Source organism: Octopus bimaculoides, chromosome 6, assembly GCF_046866305.1.
Source record: "Octopus bimaculoides isolate indiv1 chromosome 6, ASM4686630v1, whole genome shotgun sequence".
NCBI lineage: Eukaryota > Metazoa > Mollusca > Cephalopoda > Octopoda > Octopodidae > Octopus > Octopus bimaculoides.
This window is the reverse complement of record NC_142933.1, coordinates 82,015,878-82,035,739: the sequence shown is the minus strand read 5'-3', so window position 1 is coordinate 82,035,739 and position 19,862 is coordinate 82,015,878. Positions and strand designations below refer to the sequence as shown.

Here is a 19,862-nt window from a genome sequence, read left to right as displayed (position 1 = left end):
AAAGGAACAGATATTTTCATATAAAAACAAACTACCATGTAAATCAAAGACAAATTATTTTCTTTAAATTAGCTCAGTGGTTCTCAACCAGGGTCCATGTAAAGTTTCTGCTATTAAAATTCACGTGCAATAAATTGCTTATACTTCTACAAGGAAAAAAAGAAAGAAAATTTATACAGTTAATGTTTCAAGCAAAGTAGCTAAGTTAAGAAAATCTCTATAAGAGATGAAAGTAATAAGTATACTGATAAGAAATATTTATCAGCACTTGAATATGGCCGCTTCACAGAAACCAACATTACTATTGCTTTTTAACCCCCAAGGAGTCTGATTATTGATGCAATCTGAACCCACCATACATTGCAAGCAGGGGAGCAAGCCCCTACCATCCTCTAGCAGACAACAGGACCACCAGACCATACGGTTTCAAGCTATTTGTGTTCATCCTCAGTGGTAGACACCCATTCACTATAGATAGTAGTAATTCGATCCAGCTCACAATATACACAAAGTGACAATCAGTCACCAGTCTTGCAACAGATGAAAGTAGTAACTATACTGAGAAGTAATGCTTTTCGCCACTTTTTATATTTCATCATAAAAATACAAGAAGATTTTTTTTTTAAACTTTTAATAGCTAAGGGAGTCTGCCAGAGTAAAATAGAGAAACCAAAGGGCTCCACAGACAAAAAAAGAATGGTTGAGAACCACTGATCTGGCAGAATGTTGGAAATGTTTGCTTACCCAAATTGTCGAGATGGCAATAAGTTGTTGGTCCACCTCTCCAAATCTCGGAGGCATATGTCAAATCGGGGGCTAATGACACCACACTACAAATGAGAAAATAAAATCCAATCAGAAAGAAAAAAATAATAAATAATCATCTGCAATCCATAAGATACTTGGCTATATTCAACAGGAAATGTTTAAATAACTGGGTGATTGATTTAGAAATACGAATCAATCACATCAATTTCAGTATATTTAATTTATATAGCATCCGGCCCTTCCTGAATGACCCATTATTTAAAGGCCAGCCGTACACAAGGATGCAATCAAGAATAAAGATGAAACAAAAAAAACAACAAAAAAAATGAAATAAATCACTTTAATGAAAGTAAATATTACCATATTTAGCCTGCCTGTAAGGTTGACAACGATTTTGCCATTTCTGTGATCATCTACGATTTCAAACTCTCCAATATAACCTAAAAAGAGAAAACTGACATTTTAATATATTTTAACTTAATAGACAACTAATTGAATAGAATAAGAAATCCATACGCTGCTTATCATACAGTTTGTAACTTCATTTGTAGTTGTATTTAAGCTTTTAGCATTCAGCTTACTCTGACAAATGTAATTCTCATTTTTTCAGTTTTGAATTAATCAAGAATTATCTTGTAGTTTCAAGATTTTGAGGACGTGAGTGCTTGATTTAAGAACATTATAAGGTAGTTGCGAGAGGCTGGATTTCACCAGTTTGAACATAAACATGTAGAATATTTAGGGCAAAGCAAAACCATTTTAACTGAAACCCAGCCATTACCACTGATGCCAGTGCCGCCTGACTGGTTCCCATGCCGGTAGCATGTATGTAAAAGCACCCACCACACTCTTGGAGTGGTTAGTGTTAGGAAGGGCATCCAGCTGTAGAAACCTTGCCAGATCAGATGCAGCCTCCCAGCTTGCCAGTTCTCAGTTGAGCCATCCAACCCATGCCAGCATGGAAAGTGCACCTTAAACAACAATGATGATGTATATCAGCTTTTAGAACAAAACCAAGAAATACCAGCAGTGAACTGCCTTTCAAATTTTATGTTTATATTCATAAACATAACATTATGAATGTTATATACAGAAGATTAAGGTGCCTAAACACTTGTTTTGAAGTGTTTTATTTATGATAAGAATACTCAATCAAGATGTTGTAGGACTTCCTTCTACTAAGTATCAATTCATCATTGAATGCACAACTTGCAGGTATGCCCTCCTTTCACTAACTCTTCCTATTTTAAACTAAGTTTGCTTTTGCATCTGGATCTAAAAATCCAATATTTCAAGCAAATTTAAATGATTATAATCATGTTCAAATATGAACTGCAAATGAAAAAAGGCATCTTAGCCCTCTCATGCAGATATAATCCAGTTTAGCATTCTGGAATAGTTCTCTATGAAGCAAGTGAATTACAGACCAATCTTTGGTCTTTAGACACAGGCAGTAGCTTTCATAAAGTTTATAAAGCAAGTCATTCACTAAGTTTGCTGCTAAGCCCAACAAATGTAAATATTTTAATCGGAAGAGAAGGTAGCACTCATGACTCTTCAGTCTTGGTGACAAGGGGAGGAAGATTATCCCTAAACTGGAAACCAGGCCCAAGTGCTTGCGACAGAGTGGACTTGGTTAAAAGGTACCCAAGATGCCAGATGATAGCACTAAACTGAAAGATGGATGAAGTCCATTACCCAAGGAAGCGATGGCTTAATTTAACTCTGTCAATGCATTTCTTTTTTACATCGATCTTGAAAGAATGAAACGTAAAGTTGTACTCAGCAGCATCTGAACAAGTACCAGAAAGTGTAGTCAGTGCTCTAACAACACTGCCAACAGTACCAATTCTACTATGACCAATTTATAGGAAAATCTGGCTTCTAATTCAAGCAGGTGGCTTTATGATCAATTTGTAGAAACAAAAGCTTCCTGTAAAATATCAACATTCACATTATCTAAAACTAAAGATCTTAGATCAGATCCTGCCAAGTACTACATTGTACAACACCCAAGAATACAGAAAACACCTTGAGGCTATCAGAGGTGAATCAACTAAAATTGCAATGAAAGAGATTTACACCGGTTATAAAAGATACGAAATGTACATACCATGTTTCATCATGACAGACAGAAATCTGCATGTGACTTTAGAATTTGGTCTGATCATCACCTGTCTTTTACCACCTCTCTCGGCTGCTTGAATAGTATTCAAAGCATCGGCTAATACGTTCATACGCACCATTTTTAGAGCTGCAAAATATTGTAAACTTCATTTCAACATCTTATAAAGAAAAGTAAAGAAGCAACAACTTTTGGTATATTTTATGTTTCGGTCATTCGGCTGTGGCCATGCATCGTCCACTGCCTTGAACTTCTAGTTGAATGAATTGACCCCAGTAGTTATATTTTTTTAAAGCCTTGTAGTTATTCTATCGGTCTCTTTTTGCCAAATCGCTAAGTTATGGGGATTGTCAAGTGATGCAGGTATTTATATTTACCGATGACATCTACTTAACGTTTTTGTTAGGACATTTATGCATGGCCAACGTAAATCGAATTTGGTGGGAAAACGTTCTCATTTTGGAGTGGTAAGCCTAGTTTAATACCACCACCGGTTGCGAACACCCCGAGAAAATGATCATGGGCGCTGCCCTTCCTCCTCTGGCTTAGCAATTGAAAAGAAAGAACTTTAAAGATGAGAATTCAAACTTTTAGGGCTAGATCAAATAATCAACGGTCATGAATCACCATGACTGCTCATACAAAATTCCCCTTCTGATCACAAGTCCGAGAAAAATCGTTTATGGAAGACCAGCAGTTGTCCAGGCATACCAGCCTCGCCTCTCCACGCCACCGATGGGAAGGCAAAGGCCGATACAGCTTGGCACCAGTGACGTCGCAACTCTTTGTTGCAACTAGGAAAATAACCAACTAAATTCGTATAGAACGAGAAAAAAACTCATGCAAAAATGTTTATCTAATCAGTGTTGTTTAGCAACAAAGCAACTGACGAAACGAATATTCCAATGAAATTGGCAAGAAAATTAATTTAGAGAGAAAATGGAAGCGATATATTTCATATTCAGTATGGTAGCAATGCCAAATGGGCACTACAGCGAGCATTAAAATTTTACTGAACTATAATTTAGCCCCCCCCCCCCCCAATAGTTTAAATAGTCTCAAACAATTGAATTACAAATAATACTCGAATAAAACAAATCATGTCTGGCAAATTGTGATCTAATTCCACAAACATCGGTGAATGTTCATTGCTAATTAAGTTACCTATTTTCGAAATTAACCAGTTTCTTATTTACGAACGCACTAGTCTGGTTCTTTAACATACGAGATCTTTTGAAGGATTATCCATAACACGTGGATTTAGCATTAAATTGTATAAATATTCCATGTACCCGTATTATGTTTGCACGTGTTTCATTTACTAGATTTAGAATTACAATTTTCAGTTGCATTGTGGAACCCCCCCCTCCTCCTCCCATGGTTGTGCAAAGTTTGGGTGGAATATCGCTGGATTAAGTCCAGTCCCTTTTTCCAATATATTTGAATACTGTATTAAGTATAGCCGGAGTTCGGATGGATCATCCCTGACGAAGAAGAGCACTTCATCTGTAAAATATCTGTGTCTATACCTAAATCTACATTAACAATATCTTTCCTTCAAGACTTTATAGATGTAGTTTGATGGCAAATTGCCGCGATTTCTTAACGGGACGAGACACGACTTTGCATGTGTTGTCGGTCTTATAGCTGTTACGCTTCCACATTAGATCTAATCGAACAGATTCTATAATCAAAGGCTTACATCCCATCTATTTGTCTATCATTTTACAGTGGATTGATTTGAGAATTTGGATGCTATTTCCAAGCCAACTGGCGGTTTGTAAAAGGCATACACAGACTTCTGCAAATAAATACAATACATAGAATTACAATTTTCTTTTCTGTAGACATCATAATATCCTGCTTTTGTTTAGTAGTAGACAACAAAGTGTAGATATGGATGCGATATATACAAAGGATAACGACTAACAATATTAAGAAATATGACGAAAGATAGACTGATGGATAAACGGAGAGGCATAAAAATATTTTCAATTTCAACAGCCTTGTTTCTATTTCAAAACTGAAGAATTAATTAGAGAGCTACAAGCATTATCTCGAGCTTTCTAATTAAATTTTCACCTAAAACGAAGAGATTAATAGAATTTAGGCAACACATAATGATGTTAGTAGCAGAAACACATTAGCAAAAGAGCATTGGATCAAAGCAGAATTTCAAATTACAGGATTTCTATCATAGACCTTGCAAAATTTGCTAGACTTACAAAAATAGAACAATATTATATATAAATGATCGGTTAATTCCACATTAAAAATTTGTTGGAAAGAACTAAAGTATTTAAAGAAGGGAAATTAAGGAAAATTTTCGGAGGGTCATTTAGACATCACGTTGTCAATATAAAAATATATAAATCCGACAGCTACATGAATAAACAAACCAGCAGGTATTACTAACTACGGCCTTATCTTGCTGAAAAAACAACTTTTTATCAAAAGAGTTACGAATTAGGAATAAGATTAAGCATGATTTACCAGAAGACAAATTAATAACGAGACATACCTTGTGCTGGCTACCGGAAGAAAGAACGAAAACGAGGCTGAAATTTATGATGTGAAAAAAAATCAGGGGAGACAACTCCGGACATTTGAAATTGATTTGAATTTAAAAGGAAGTTTTAACATTAAAATTATTATTATTGTTGTTGTTGTTTCGTATTGATAGTATAAATTTATACTGTATAAAAATTCGTGTTGTATATTACCATATAAGCGTTGCTCTTTCAGTTACTCGTATAAAAATATGCTGCTCAAACGAAGTGGATGTCAACCTTCTGATTTTTGATTCTGTTATTTATTTATTCTAAGGTAAAGTTAACACTTTTCCAGTTTTATATTCCACCCAAACATCGTAAGACACGATTTCGATTACTAATTGCTTTTGAATGGACATAACTCACACTGGCAACAGCTGTTTATCGCTTCACTTAAATAATCATGAAATGGGCGGGGTTAAAGAATATTCAGCGTAACAAGACACCTGGTCCAAACCCTGACCACCTGGTGCACGTATTCTTTACTTTCACCGATAAAATGTGATATTATGATGTCCTGCCTCTTAAGAATATCTGGCAAGACTTCCTTTTCTCCTGTCTTTCTCTATTCCGGAAATATTTATATGAATTGTGTTTAACGTGGACTGTTATTAATGGTTCAATTCTGGGTTAAAGTTCAGATTTTTTTATTTTATTTTATTATTCAAATATCGGTTTCAAATTATGGTACAAGGCCAGCAATTTTGGGGGAGGGGATAAGTAGATTACATTCCACTGGTACTTATTTTATCGACTACAAAAAGATAAAAGTTAAAGTTGACCTTGGCGGAATTTGAACTCAGAACATAAAGACAGACAAAGTGTCGCTTGGCATTTTTGCCCGGCGTGCTAAAGATTCTGCCAGATCACCGCCTCTTATTTTGTTATTTAAATATTAACACAATTGTCAGAGAGTGAGATAAAATACTGTCGAGGTTTTGGAATATTTGTGCCCTCCTAAGTCCCATATTTCATGAGGACAACAAAAAAAAGTTTTCGAGGGGTGTAAAATTTGAATTTGTGAGTGTGGAATCAGAATCGTAATTTCCGTGTTGTGAAATACAAGAGGGACTTCGATAAAATGAGGTCATTTTTTCACAGGAATTTTCAATGGCCGGATAACTGAAGAGATGCTGGCGTGGGCTCCCACCCCGGCATCCGAAACTCTGAGTTTTATCATGGCTACCGAATAACTGTCACATATTTTTACAGATATATATATTTACTTTTTTTACCCCCCTAAACTTTAAGATTACATATATATATATATATATATATATATATATAATATAATATAGGATAAAATCTTTATAAGAATTTATCAAGTAGTCAGCGTGAAAAAACCCCATAAGGAAAAAAACCCATCGTTTTTTTCCATAAATATATATAATTTATATAAGGGCATTACTATATAGTAATGCCTCATGCTTAGAGGGACTAAATAAGTCAAAACTACCCAAAAATAAGCACATATTTACCGAAAGCAAGGGAATGCAACTTTCAAAAATTAACCTCCTAAAAACATTTAACTTAACGGCAAACCACTGGTTTCATAATTAATGCAGCAATGTAGTAAGCTGCATCTTTTATTCATCAGTGCACGTATGGTCGAGACACATAAAAAATAAACAAAAATCAACATACCCCGATGTACCCAACAAAGTACGACGACTTCTGTTCATCCTTATATATCCGTGAAAGAGGCTGGCTTTATCCAGTTGCATCTTGGTAACACGTGCTTTTACAGAATAATATTCAGCACTGAATATATTCTAATTATTTATAGTATAATATAGGATAAAATCTTTATAAGAATTTATCAAGTAGTCATTACTATATAGTAATACCCTTATATATATATATATACATATATATATATACATATATATATATACATATATATATATACATATATATATATACATATATATATATACATATATATATATATATATATATATATATATATATATATATATATATATATATATATATATATATATATATATATATATATATATATATATATATATATATATATATATATATATATATATATATATATATATATAGGCGTGGTTGTGTGGTAAGAAGCTTGCTTCCCAACCACATTGTTCTGAGTTCAGTCCCACTGCATGGCACCTTGAGCAAGTGTCTTCTATAGCCTCAGGCTGACCAAAGCCTTGTGAGTGGATTTGGTAGGCGGAAACTGGAGGAAGCCCGTCGTATATGTCTATGTGTGTGTCTGTGTTTGTCCCCCACCACTGTTTGATAACTGGTGTCAGTGTGTTTACGTCCCCATAACTTAACTGTTCTCGGCAAAAGAGACTGACAGAATAAGTACTAGGCTTAGAAAATAAGTCCTGGGATCAATTTATTCGACTAAAAAAACACTTCAAGGTGGTGCTCCAGCATGGCACAGTCAAATGACTGAAACAAGTAAAAGAATATGTGTGTGTGTGTGTGTGTGTATATATATACACAATGGGCTCCTCTTGGTTTTTGCTTACCAAATCCAATCACGAGGCTTAGGTTGTCCCTGAGTCATAATAGAAGAGACATGCCCATGGTGTCACGCTGTCAGACTGAATCTGAAATTATTTAGTTGACAAACTTCTTATTTAAAAGTTATTCCAGTGCCTCTGCCTTTGTAAACAAAAACTAGAAAAAAAAAGCCGAAAAACTAGAACATTGGTTTTTTTATGTCAGACCATTATAGTCTGAATGACTTTCTAGTATAAGTGTTTGTTTTTCGTTTTACTAGCAAAATTGTTCCCATGAATAAATTACCGTTAGACTGTGATTTTTTTGTTTTGTTTTCTTTTCTTGCATTTATTATTCATGTATTTATATACACTACTTACTAGCCAACTTAGCTATCCTAATTGTGCTTTGTCATATTCAGCACATTTTTACAATTATCCACAGTAGATGAATGTAGTTTTTGTGTTGTTTTGTTGTTACGTGTTTTTGTTTTTGTTTTAATTGATTCTAGAAGCATAAATCCCTTTAGTCATCATTGTGATAACATTTGAACTTTGAATCTGGAGGTATTTAGTCTGACGCTCTACCTAATTTTGTACCATTTAATATCTTTCTTCCCTCTTATCATAATGTTTAATGTGTGGCAGATATAGAAATATAAAAACTCAAGTCGCCTATATCTTTATTCATTTTACAGACAGAAATTTGTGGAGGTTAACCAAAAAAAAAAAAAGAACCTAATTTTAGCAAAACCTCCAAGGTACAGAAAAATGACTGGCACATTCTTCTACTTTGCTTTTGGAAGTAATCTCCTCAAAGAACGGCTTCTCATCAATAACAAAACAGCTGTCTTTAAAACAGTTGCTAAGTTGGAGGTAAGTGAAATATACTCTGTATTTATATTATTTACATTTGATGGACATTTGTCCTCATCTTGTTTGTTGTTAACACAATGTTTCGGCTGGTATACCCTCCAGATGTCATCAAGTGTCTTGGGGAAATTTCGAACCTGGGTTCTCATTCCTAAGGTATTTTTCGATGTTATTATTATTATTATTATTATTATTATTATTATCATTATTATTATTCAGGTTACAGAAAATCACAACCTTTTCTGGAAGAAATTAATAGTAAGCTATGAATCTTCCAAGATTGAAATTTTTTAATCAATCTGAGTTCTTCTTTCTCGACAATATGGAAATCCACATTTTTTGAGAAAATACTTGTAGCCAATCAGATTTAACCATCCATCAGCAAACAATCGTAATTGCTATTTTATTTGTGCATGTGCCTATACCAACTAACTGAAACCATCATGAGGATAGCTTTAGGATTTACTATTAGGATTTGGATTTACAGTGCATTGCAAAATTTCATTGTAAATGTTAATTTGTTGTTTTCTCTCGTTAAATATCTTCATCTTTAAAGGTTCTCTAATATTTTTGTTTAGAATTTCTCAAAGAATAAGAATTTGTTGTTGTTGTGATTTTCATAAAAATATATCTCAGATTTTGTTTATAATCAGTGCTGTTTGTATGTCTGTGTTTGTCCCCCCAACATCGCTTGACAACCAATGCTGGTGTGTTTACGTCCCCGTAACTTAGCAGTTCGGCAAAAGAGACCGATAGAATAAGTACTAGCCTTACAAAGAATAAGTCCTGGGGTCGATTTGCTCGACTAAAGGTGGTGCTCCAGCATGGCTACAGTCAAATGACTGAAACAAGTAAAAGAGTAAAAGAAAAAGAGAGCATGTCAAAACAAAGATGACTTCACTCTGTCTCATACAATCACACACACACACACACATATGCATACAAGTGTGCGCGCACGCGTGTGTGTGTGTGTGCTTCTTGAACACAATCATATATATATATATTATCATAATTTATTTCATGTTGCAAGACAGTGTAGGAGAGAGAATAGTGATGTCGTAGGAGAGAAATGTGTTCGCATGGATGATGGTACGCTTGCACTAAATGAGGATGCAAAGAAAGAGGTCTGGAGATGCCACTACGAAACATTGCTTAATAAAGAGAATGAATGGGAGGAAGAGAGCCTGCCGTATGTCGACCCAATAGAGGGACCAGCTATTCGAGTTGATAGTACCAGGGTAGATAAAGCAATTAAGAGTATGAAGACTGGGAAAGCCCCCGGCCCATCAGGAATCACTGCAGAGATGCTCAAAATATCTGGCAGTGTTGGCTATAGCCTAGTCACCCGTATTACGAACCAGGTGATACACGAAGGAGTCATACACAATGACTGGTGTAGCAGCATCATAGTCAACTGCTACAAAGGTAAAGGTGACGCTTTAGATACAAATAATTACGGAGGCATCAAGCTGTTAGATCAGGTTATGAAAGTTACAGAGAGGGTCATAGCCCAACTAATTAGGGAGCAAATCAATTTAGATGAGATGCAATTTGGGTTCGTGCCAGGTAAAAGCACTACTGATGCCTTATTTCTAGTAAGACAGCTGCAGGAGAAATACCTAGCCAAGGATAAACCTCTGTACCTGGCTTTCGTTGACATGGAGAAAGCCTTTGACAGGGTCCCCCGATCCCTTATCTGGTGGTCAATGAGGAAACTTGGGATAGAAGAATGGTTAGTGAGAGCTGTGCGAGCCATGTACAGAGATGCTGCCAGTAAGGTGAGGGTTGGAAATGAGTACAGCAATGAATTCCGGGTAGAGGTAGGGGTCCACCAAGGTTCCGTCCTCAGCCCCCTCTTATTTATTATAGTCCTCCAGGCAATCACAGAGGAGTTCAAGACAGTGTGCCCCTGGGAGCTCCTCTATGCTGATGACCTTGCCCTAATTGCGGAGTCACTATCAAAACTAGAGGAGAAGTTTCAGGTGTGGTAGCAAGGTATAGAATTGAAGGGCCTTAGAGTCAACCTAGTTAAACCAAAATCCTAATAAGTAGGAAGGTAGATAAAGCACAAACCCCTTCAGGTAGATGGCCCTGCTCAGTATGTAGAAAAGGAGTAGGTAGTAACTCTATAAGATGTACCCGGTGCAAGCTATGGACACATAAGAGGTGCAGCAACATCAAAGGCAGGTTAACTAGGAAGTTAGTTTTTGTTTGTGGCAGATGTTCAGGTGCAATAAAAACTGTAAACAAACAGGAAACAACTTCTATCTCATTCCAGGGTGAAAAACTAGAGGTAGTCGATAGCTTCCGCTATCTGGGCGACCAAGTTAGTAGTGGGGGTGGGTGCGCTGAAAGTGTAGCTGCTAGAATAAGAATAGCCTGGGCAAAGTTTAGAGAGCTCTTACCCCTGCTGGCGACAAAGGGACTCTCACTCAGAGTAAAAGGCAGACTGTATGACGCATGTGTACGAACAGCCATGCTACATGGCAGTGAAACATAGGCTGTAACTGCTGAAGACATACGTAAGCTCGCAAGGAATGAAGCCAGTATGCTCAGTTGGATGTGTAATGTCAATGTGAATACCCGTCAGAGTGTAAGTATCTTGAGAGAAAAGCTGAACATTAGAAGCATCAGTTGTGGTGTGCAAGAGAGACGATTGCGCTGGTATGGACATGTGGTGAGAATGGATGAGGATAGCTGCCTGAAAAAGTGCCACACCCTAACAGGTGAGGGAACCCGTGGAAGAGGTAGGCCCAGGAAGACCTGGGCTGAGGTGGTGAGGCAAGACCTTCGTACATTGGGCCTCACCGAGGCGATGACTACTGACCAAGACCTTTGGAAATGTGCTGTGCATGAGAAGACCCGGCAAGCCAAGTAAGATCGTTGCCAGTGCCCCTGGACTGGCTCTTGTGCGGGTGGCACATAAGATGCACCATTTTGAGCGTGGCTGTTGCCAGTACCGCCTGACTGGCTTCCGTAGGATTTTCGAGCGAGATCGTTGCCAGTGCCCCTGGACTGGCTTGTGCGGGTGGCACATAAAAGACACCATTTCGAGCGTGGCCGTTGCCAGTATCGCCTGACTGGCCTTCGTGCAGGTGACACATAAAAGCACCTACTACACTCTCTGAGTGGTTGGCGTTAGGAAGGGCATCCAGCTGTAGAAACTCTGCCAAATTTAGATTGGAGCCTGGTGTTGCCATCCGGTTTCACCAGTCCTCAGTCAAATCGTCCAACCCATGCTAGCATGGAAAGCGGACGTTAAACGATGATGATGATGATGATGATAATTTAATGTTTCTTTTTCCATGTTGGCATGGGTTGGACAGTTCAACAGGACTTGCCAAGCCAGAGGATTGCACCAAGCTATAATGTCTGTTTTGGCATGGTTTCTATGACTAGATGCCCTTCCTAATGCCAACCACTTTACAGAGTGTACTCGGTGCTTTTTAGATGATAACAACACAAGTTCACCAAGTACTTGCACCCACTCAACTAAGTGGAGTATAGCATTGAAGGATGTGAAAGTATGGTAGATGAACAAGTGTCTTATTGAAGAGTTGAATACATATATTTTGCTGAGTTAACATGTATGTCTTCTATCATGAAAAAAAAAACCAAGAAAATGAATTCATCATTGAGTAACTAAGTTTGTTTTATATTTCCAGAATTATCATTTAAAATTTGCATATAAAACTTCAACCTGGCATGGGCATGCTGCCACAATTGCTGAATCAAAGGACGATGTTGTTTGGGGAGTGGTTTATGAAATGAACACTTCAAATATAGACTCATTAGACAAGTAAGTAGCATAAATTTATTATAAACTGATTAATTGCTATTAATATATTTACCAACCGTTTTAAACTCCAGTTTCTATATGATGTTAATAATGGATATTCTGTTTATTAAATTCTAATTTAAGAGGACCTGTGAAGGCCACAGTTGTAACTCCTTTCTCCAGATCAATTCAATTGGGAAAAGGTGGAAAAAAAGTTGAACTGGAGAGGCTGTCTGTGAAAGAACTAAAATGTCACCTCTTCCCTCGATCAACTCTTGTTCGGAGTTACGACTCTCCAGAACAAGTTGCCTGTAATGCACTTTGCAAACTCTGGATCTCCTTCATCTATTCATTCCTTTTTTTTAAAAAGTTTTCTTTAGGTCTTTCCTATCACTTTACTGAAAACAAATATTCCCACATTTAGTTTACCTGTAAGGTTGACAGTAATCTTTTAGCACTATTTCTCTCAGTCTCAATTATTTCCAATACATCCATAATTTGACTGCCATTAATAGAGTTTTAATATGATGGGGAGTTGAGTAATTGTCTTGGTCTTTATTCTTTGTTATCTGTTGGCATTAGGAAGGGCATCTGGCTATAGAAACCATGCCAAATCAGGCTGGAACCTGGTACAGATCTTTGACTTACCAGTTCCAGTCAAACAGTCTAAGCCGTGTCAGAATGGAAAGCAAACATTAAATGATGATGATGATGATGATCTTATAATTTGGCTTCCAAGAAATTTTGCAATTGTATTTATCTGTAGCTATTGTATGGGATGTAAAGCAAAATGTTAATTTGAAACTGTGAAATGCAAAACTACTAGCACTCATCTCACTTCTTGTCATAGTCCCACTCCTGTGTCCTAACCCATTAAACCTCCACTAACATTTCACTCAATTTCTCATGTAAGCTGCATCCTCTTTGTCCACATTTTCCCTGTAAATATCAACTTGCATCTGTTCAAACTGAACATCAACAGAATCAGTCTCATTAGTCTAGTAGGGCCAACAAATTTTGCTATAAATATCCTTTCAAAGCTATCTAAACCAGTGTTTCTCAGAGATGAGGGCTGCAGTTCCTCAGTGTAGACACTCATTCCTATCCGCTCCAGCCTGTATATTGAGGAAATATCTGTCTTATTTAAAATACTTTCAATCCAGGAGGGTCCTCCAGATACTGCCCCTTCTCCTTAGAGCAAGGGCAGCAACTATTCTTTTCTAATGGCTCACTGGGTTTTTTTTTTTTCCCCCTTAAATTTACCTATAGCCCACATGTATTGAATCATACTTCACATGTAAAAACATCCTTGCATACCCTCCTCATTTCCATTACTGACTATGCTTCTGTAAAAAAATTGATAAATTGTGATACTAAAAAAAAACTATATTAGAGCTCAACTGCTCAATGGCCTGTAAACATTAAGATAGAAATTTTTTTTCGAAAGGCCCAAGACTCATGGAGGAGACTTCAATAGTTCACTTGAGGGTTGTGGCCCACCTGCCTTTGAGTATCTTATAAATGTTTAAATCTTGTTTTAACTGTTTATCTTGCATTGCCATTATATTCCAAGCTATCTCACTATATTTCAATTTATTTCAGACAAGAAGGAGTTGATAAAAATATATATCGTCCAATTAAAGTCACAGTTAAGAGTATGAATGATGTGTTATATGATTGCCGTACATATCAGTTGCTGAAAAGAGACTTTGGAGAACCATCCCCTCAGTATAAGGATATTATTGTGCGAGGAGCTTTAGCTAGTGGTATACCAAATGACTATATTAAATTTCTAAAATCAATTCCAGATAATGGAAACAAAAACAAAGTGCCTATTTATGATAAAATTCTTTCTTTATTAGAAGATTCAAAATAATTCAACTAATTTATATCTATATGTTTTAAACTTGGATTTTTACATGCTAGTTCAAATATTTAAAATTCATTGAACTTCATTCAAATTTTTATATTAGACTTCAATCTTATATACATAGTATGCTTTCTAGCATTGTGTTTTTAAGGAACTTTTCCCAGACAAAATACCACAGATTCTGGCAATTAAACAACACACATACATTAAATATGCCATATTGATAATATTTACATTATAGAACTGCTTCTATTATTCGATTTGAATTTATTCTACTCATGTGGTGTGATCACAAATCAGCAGCTAATTTATATACTATTCATATATACTTCAGACTAGCTATTTCAGTTTTGTTTCAAAAGTGACACAAGTATACAAATATGCATGATCAAATGATTGAGAAGTTTGTTTTGCAACCAAGAAGTCTCAGTTTCAATCTCACTGTATGACCTCTGGGTCAAATTTCATTCTCTATTGCCTTGAGTGAAATTGGATGGATGGAAACTGAAAAGAAGCTTATCAGATGGATTGTACTTGCAATTCCAAAAGTCCAGCTGTGTCACATTGATTCTACTCAAGAATTACATTAATGGTTACACATATTTGTGGAATATTCAGCCAATATACATTAATTCAGAAGTAAATGAAAATTCAGCTGATCAAACAATTGAACCAGAGATCACCTAACTTAAGGTGTGCCTGGCTATCTGGAGTCATTTCAACTCTGGCCACTGATATGGGCAACTGTTTCTACAGGTCTTAGGTCTGTGACTTGGCTGTGAGAAAGTATGGTCAGTTGGCAACTTATAATAGAGTTCAAGGAATTGCAGGAGCATTTCAAGCCAGTAGAGATCAGACTACCAAACCGCTACCTTTGTAGCCAGCTTGAACAATGACACCATGTGGGGGTGACAGAATATCCGTCAAATGTAAATAATGTAAATAAGAGAATGCTGACAGTTCAAATCCAGATGTTGAGGCCCCCTAAAGGCTCCAAAAATTGAAATAATTTGAATGTGTAGTAACACAAGCTGAAACAGACCAGTGAAACAATTGGAGAGAATGGGTCCAGACAGCCTGTGGTGGAAAAAAGGAACACATCTTTGTGTGATAGAAGAATCACTCAATATTGGTCCAGATCAAGAATCATCCACAGATGGAGCAAGGGATATGAATCCAAAGACTGTGGCTGACAAACATCTTGCCATTTCTGTAATCATCAACTCTTTCCAATGCATCGTAGATGATAATAGATATTAGTTCAAAGAAAATAGTTAAGTACATGATACAAACATAATAGAGAAAATATTGCTTAATAAAATCAAATTCTTCAATGTACTTAAAACAGAAAATGGCTTTAGAGTAAAATAAGAAAAGGGTTTTTACAAAACTTCAATTCTGGCTCATAGTACTATATTGTTTTGTTTCTTTTTATCAGTTATATTTGGAAACAAATCATCTATTATAGACCTGATTATATTTAAGAGAAAACCTTTTGAAAACAAACAATTTATTATACATCTAATTATGTTCAACACAAAACTACTGTTTAAATGTTTCTGAATGGTTTAAAAAAACACACTTCAATTTCAGAATATTTAATAAATCTATATATATATATATATATATATATATATATATATATATATAGCATCTGGCCCTTCCTGAATGACTCATAGGTTAATGATCAGCTGCACACAAAGATGTACTTAGCATCCTCATATGACATGAATATGGTATTTATTTTAAGCTGGTCTGATTTTGGTATCTCGCTGAATCTTACATGAAAATCATGAGAGAGAGAGAGAGAGAGAGTGAGACACACACACACACACATACATACATACACACACTACTCACAAAAGAGTTTCTCTAAACCCACCAACTATTTGCAAAAAACTTCCATCATCATCATTTAATGTCCACTTTTTCATGCTTGCATGGGTCAGACGGAATTTGCTGAAGCAACATTTCTATGATAGGCCCTTCCTGTTGCAAACCCTCACCTATTTCCAAGCAAGCTAATATTTCCCCATAACCAGACATATTTTTCACAGAGGACTGGAACCAAACATCATTTGTATGATGGTCATGCTCATTTATAACCATCGAGTGATGTCATGACAAAGGCACAGGCACACACACACACACACACATATACATACATACAACCAACCTTTGACCAAGACCTTTGGTGATGTATCATGTTTGAGAAGATCCATGAAGCCAAGTGAAATTGTAGTCATGGCAGATACTGTTGTCACATAACTGGCATGTAAAAAAGCACCCATTACACTCTCGGAATGGTTGGCATTAGGAAGGGCATCCAGCCATTGAAAACATGCCAAATCAGATTGGAACCTGGTGCAGCCTTCCAGCTTACCAGTTTCAGTCAAATCATCTAACCTATGTCAACATGGAAAGCAGATGCTAAATGATGATGATGACAACAGGCTTCTTTCAGTTTCCATCTACCAAATTCACTTGCAAAGCTTTGGTTGTCTTGAGTCCATAATAGAAGACATTTGCTCAAGGTGCTGCACAGTGGAACTGAACTCAAGACTACATGGGTGGAAAGCAAGCTTTTCAACCACACAGCCACACCTATACCTGTTCAAAAACAATAGCACTTTCAAAGTTTATATACCAATTTACTTACAAACAGCAAATATGTGATCTACAGTTGTCAAGGCAATAAAGTGGAAATATGTTATGTTCAAAATTTCAATTCAAACTCATTTTGTATCAACATTTAGAAAAAAATGTACAGTTAATGATTTATATTAAATAGCAATTACTACTTTTGTACCTCGTGAATAGTTTGTGTTGTCCATAGAAAATATTTTATCCCCCACCCAAATACACTGTGTTTACTTGTCCTGTTTTTACGTATTTCATGTTGTTTGCATAGTTGTTGATGTCCTGTACCCATATATGCATATATATATATATATATATCCTTATAAAAAGTTGTAGTAACGCTGTGCGCATGCGTAGTCTCACACATGCATGGAATTCAACAACCAAGCGTTCCCGCTTCTATTCTGTCTCTTTCTTGCTGGCCAGCGATTGAGCATGGACGTGTTTAGCTGTCTCTCTCCATCTTTCGAACTTACGCTCGACAGCTCGCTTACATCTACATACCAACGTCCCAACAACAATGCTCACACACACAGAAGCTGTAACAACAAACAAGAGTTAAAGATGTATATATTTACCACCTGAATAAATGTTGTTTAAGTTGATAGTCTGGAGTTCAGCGTTCCGTTATATTCTCAATTTTATATAGGAAAGTGGTGTACATCTAATGATGTATAACCCACTTTCCTATAAAGTGGTGACCCCCGACGTGATTCGAACACGCAGCCCGCTGAGCTACAATAACCCACTTTCTTATAAAGTGGTGACCCCCGACGTGATTCAAACACGCAGCCAACTTGAAAAGTTCATATAACCCACTTTCCTCTAAAGTGGTGACCCCGACGAAGAAACAAACGCAGCATGGATTCTGGACTACCAACCTATAACTGGTGAACCCCGACTAAAGAACAAATGCGGCCATGGAGACTGAACTACCAAGCAACGATGACCACCAACATCTCCAACCATAGTCAACACAACTAGTGATAAGCTCTGCCAAACATACGCCTCACTTCTTTCACATACAGACTCATACTATTGTGTACTCAAGAACTTGGTATAAAACTCTCACGTGTACTGACTTTCTATCTGCTGTGATATCTCACATACATATAGACAGCCTGTCTTTTATTATGTTCTTATATGTCGCAGTCACACTCTCACATACACATACATCTTTTATGCCACACTAAATATCTCTTGTTATTCATTTCATACGGTTGTTTTTTTTCTATCGTCTTATTACTGGTATTTACGAAATCTATGTTATCGTAGTATAACATATTTGTATATCATCATTGAAAAATTAATTTTGTGTTCGACGTGTGACACGTTTAAATAAAAGGAGTCCTCTGTTTTTCCATTCGTCACCATTTCTCCTTTTTGAGTTCGCACGGTCGTTCTTTCATCTTGGGTTAAGAAAATTTTTCTTCGAGGTTTTCGCTAATGGTCGTACAGAGATTTGTCTGTCGACCATCTGTAAAAGCGCACCTCTTCAAACACCATCACCGAGCGACCTTTTCGCCACCAGCTTCGTTCAACCAAGATTACCACCGTGACGACAACTATTACTACTACCAACTACAAGCATTCCCCCGACGTCGCCAAGTTTCAACAGGACATCATCACCACTGTCAACATCATTACCACCACACATACAGAACACAGCTATAGCAGTTCCTGCGCCGACGTCTTCACCATCAATGTACTGTCTACCACAATGTCGTGCGCCAACAACCCCACCACCAGGGACACACCAATATCAACACACTCGGTTTTATCGACTCTGTTAGAGTGGATGTTTCCACTCACGATCAACAGACCAAATTTCCTTGTGTAACTTTTATAGAATATTCCGTACCAGGTAACCGGTCACAACTAGCCTCCGACGCTCAACTACAGCTCTGCTCATGGACCACAACTTCTTGCGTATGGACATTCTATCACCTTGTGGAATTTTTATACGAACTGGATTTTTCTCTACAGACACTTTTAATATGTTCTGTGTTTTTTCTCACACACACTTGTGCACTCACACATTTTCTTTCATTTGTACATTGCATGCATGTTCTCATGAGTGCACATTCATTTCTTTCATTTTTTCTTTGTGTGTGTTTGTGCTACATCTTGTGGGTGGTTTTCGGTGGCCATCCTGCCTCAGCCGTTCCAACAGATTTCATATTATTGTGCGTTTCTGCACTGGCAAGGGAGCCCTGTAGTAACGTTGTGCGCATGCGTAGTCTCACGCATGCATGGAATTCAACAATCAAGCGTTCCAGCTTCTATTCTGTCTCTTTCTTGCTGGCCAGCGATTGAGCATGGACGTGTTTAGCTGTCTCTCTCCATCTTTCAAACTTACGCTCGACAGCTCGCTTACATCTACATACCAACGTCCCAACAACAATGCTCACACACACAGAAGCTGTAACAACAAACAAGAGCTAAAGATGTATATATTTACCACCTGAATAAATGTTGTTTAAGTTGATAGTCTGGAGTTCAGCATTCCGTTAATTTCTTAATTTTATATAGGAAAGTGGTGTACATCTAATGATGTATAACCCACTTTCCTATAAAGTAAAGTTTGTACATTGAGTGCTGAAAACACAAAATAAAATTGATAATATTTCAGATAACTATGCACTTATTTTCCAAAAACAGATTGGGGATGGGGAGAGAGTTGGTGGTGTATTGGCTCTTATTTCTAGCAATCCATGTACTATTTTACTGTAATGTCTATACATCGTTATAAAAAGCAAACTTTGTATGTTAA

At 36.7% G+C, this 19,862-nt stretch overlaps 2 protein-coding genes across 3 annotated transcripts; one reads left to right on the top strand and one right to left on the bottom strand.

Annotated features, from left to right (window-relative positions):
* Nucleotides 1-5,457, bottom strand: LOC106878408 (small ribosomal subunit protein uS8). Its single transcript, XM_089354163.1, has 4 exons — nt 5,415-5,457; nt 2,882-3,022; nt 1,129-1,208; nt 1-830 (listed from the first exon to the last, which is right to left on the bottom strand). The coding sequence occupies exons 2-4, from the start codon at nt 3,012-3,014 to the stop codon at nt 741-743; spliced, it is 303 nt and encodes a 100-aa protein (XP_089210289.1). The 5' UTR covers nt 3,015-3,022; nt 5,415-5,457; the 3' UTR covers nt 1-740.
* Nucleotides 5,458-5,496: 39 nt separating this feature from the next.
* On the top strand, nt 5,497-18,448 carry LOC106878407 (gamma-glutamylcyclotransferase). 2 transcript variants are annotated; one of them, XM_014927612.3, is made up of 4 exons: nt 5,497-5,719; nt 8,627-8,804; nt 12,467-12,600; nt 14,182-18,448. In XM_014927612.3, the coding sequence occupies exons 2-4, from the start codon at nt 8,700-8,702 to the stop codon at nt 14,453-14,455; spliced, it is 513 nt and encodes a 170-aa protein (XP_014783098.1). In that variant the 5' UTR covers nt 5,497-5,719; nt 8,627-8,699; the 3' UTR covers nt 14,456-18,448. The 2 variants fall into 2 exon arrangements, with proteins under 2 accessions (XP_014783098.1, XP_089210288.1); XM_089354162.1 differs by lacking the exon at nt 5,497-5,719 and adding an exon at nt 8,344-8,495.
* Nucleotides 18,449-19,862: the final 1,414 nt, after the last annotated feature.

Excerpts from the sequence above, each read along its gene's own strand:
- LOC106878408 (XM_089354163.1), bottom strand. The coding sequence starts at position 3,014 with ATGGTGCGTATGAACGTATTAGCCGATGCTTTGAATACTATTCAAGCA. Across the intron at positions 1,209-2,881 it reads GTCTGTCATGATGAAACATG|GTTATATTGGAGAGTTTGAA; the intron begins GTATGTACATTT and ends TTCTCTTTTTAG. Across the intron at positions 831-1,128 it reads TTACAGGCAGGCTAAATATG|TGTGGTGTCATTAGCCCCCG; the intron begins GTAATATTTACT and ends TCTCATTTGTAG.
- LOC106878407 (XM_014927612.3), top strand. The coding sequence starts at position 8,700 with ATGACTGGCACATTCTTCTACTTTGCTTTTGGAAGTAATCTCCTCAAA. Across the intron at positions 8,805-12,466 it reads AAACAGTTGCTAAGTTGGAG|AATTATCATTTAAAATTTGC; the intron begins GTAAGTGAAATA and ends TTATATTTCCAG. Across the intron at positions 12,601-14,181 it reads AATATAGACTCATTAGACAA|ACAAGAAGGAGTTGATAAAA; the intron begins GTAAGTAGCATA and ends AATTTATTTCAG.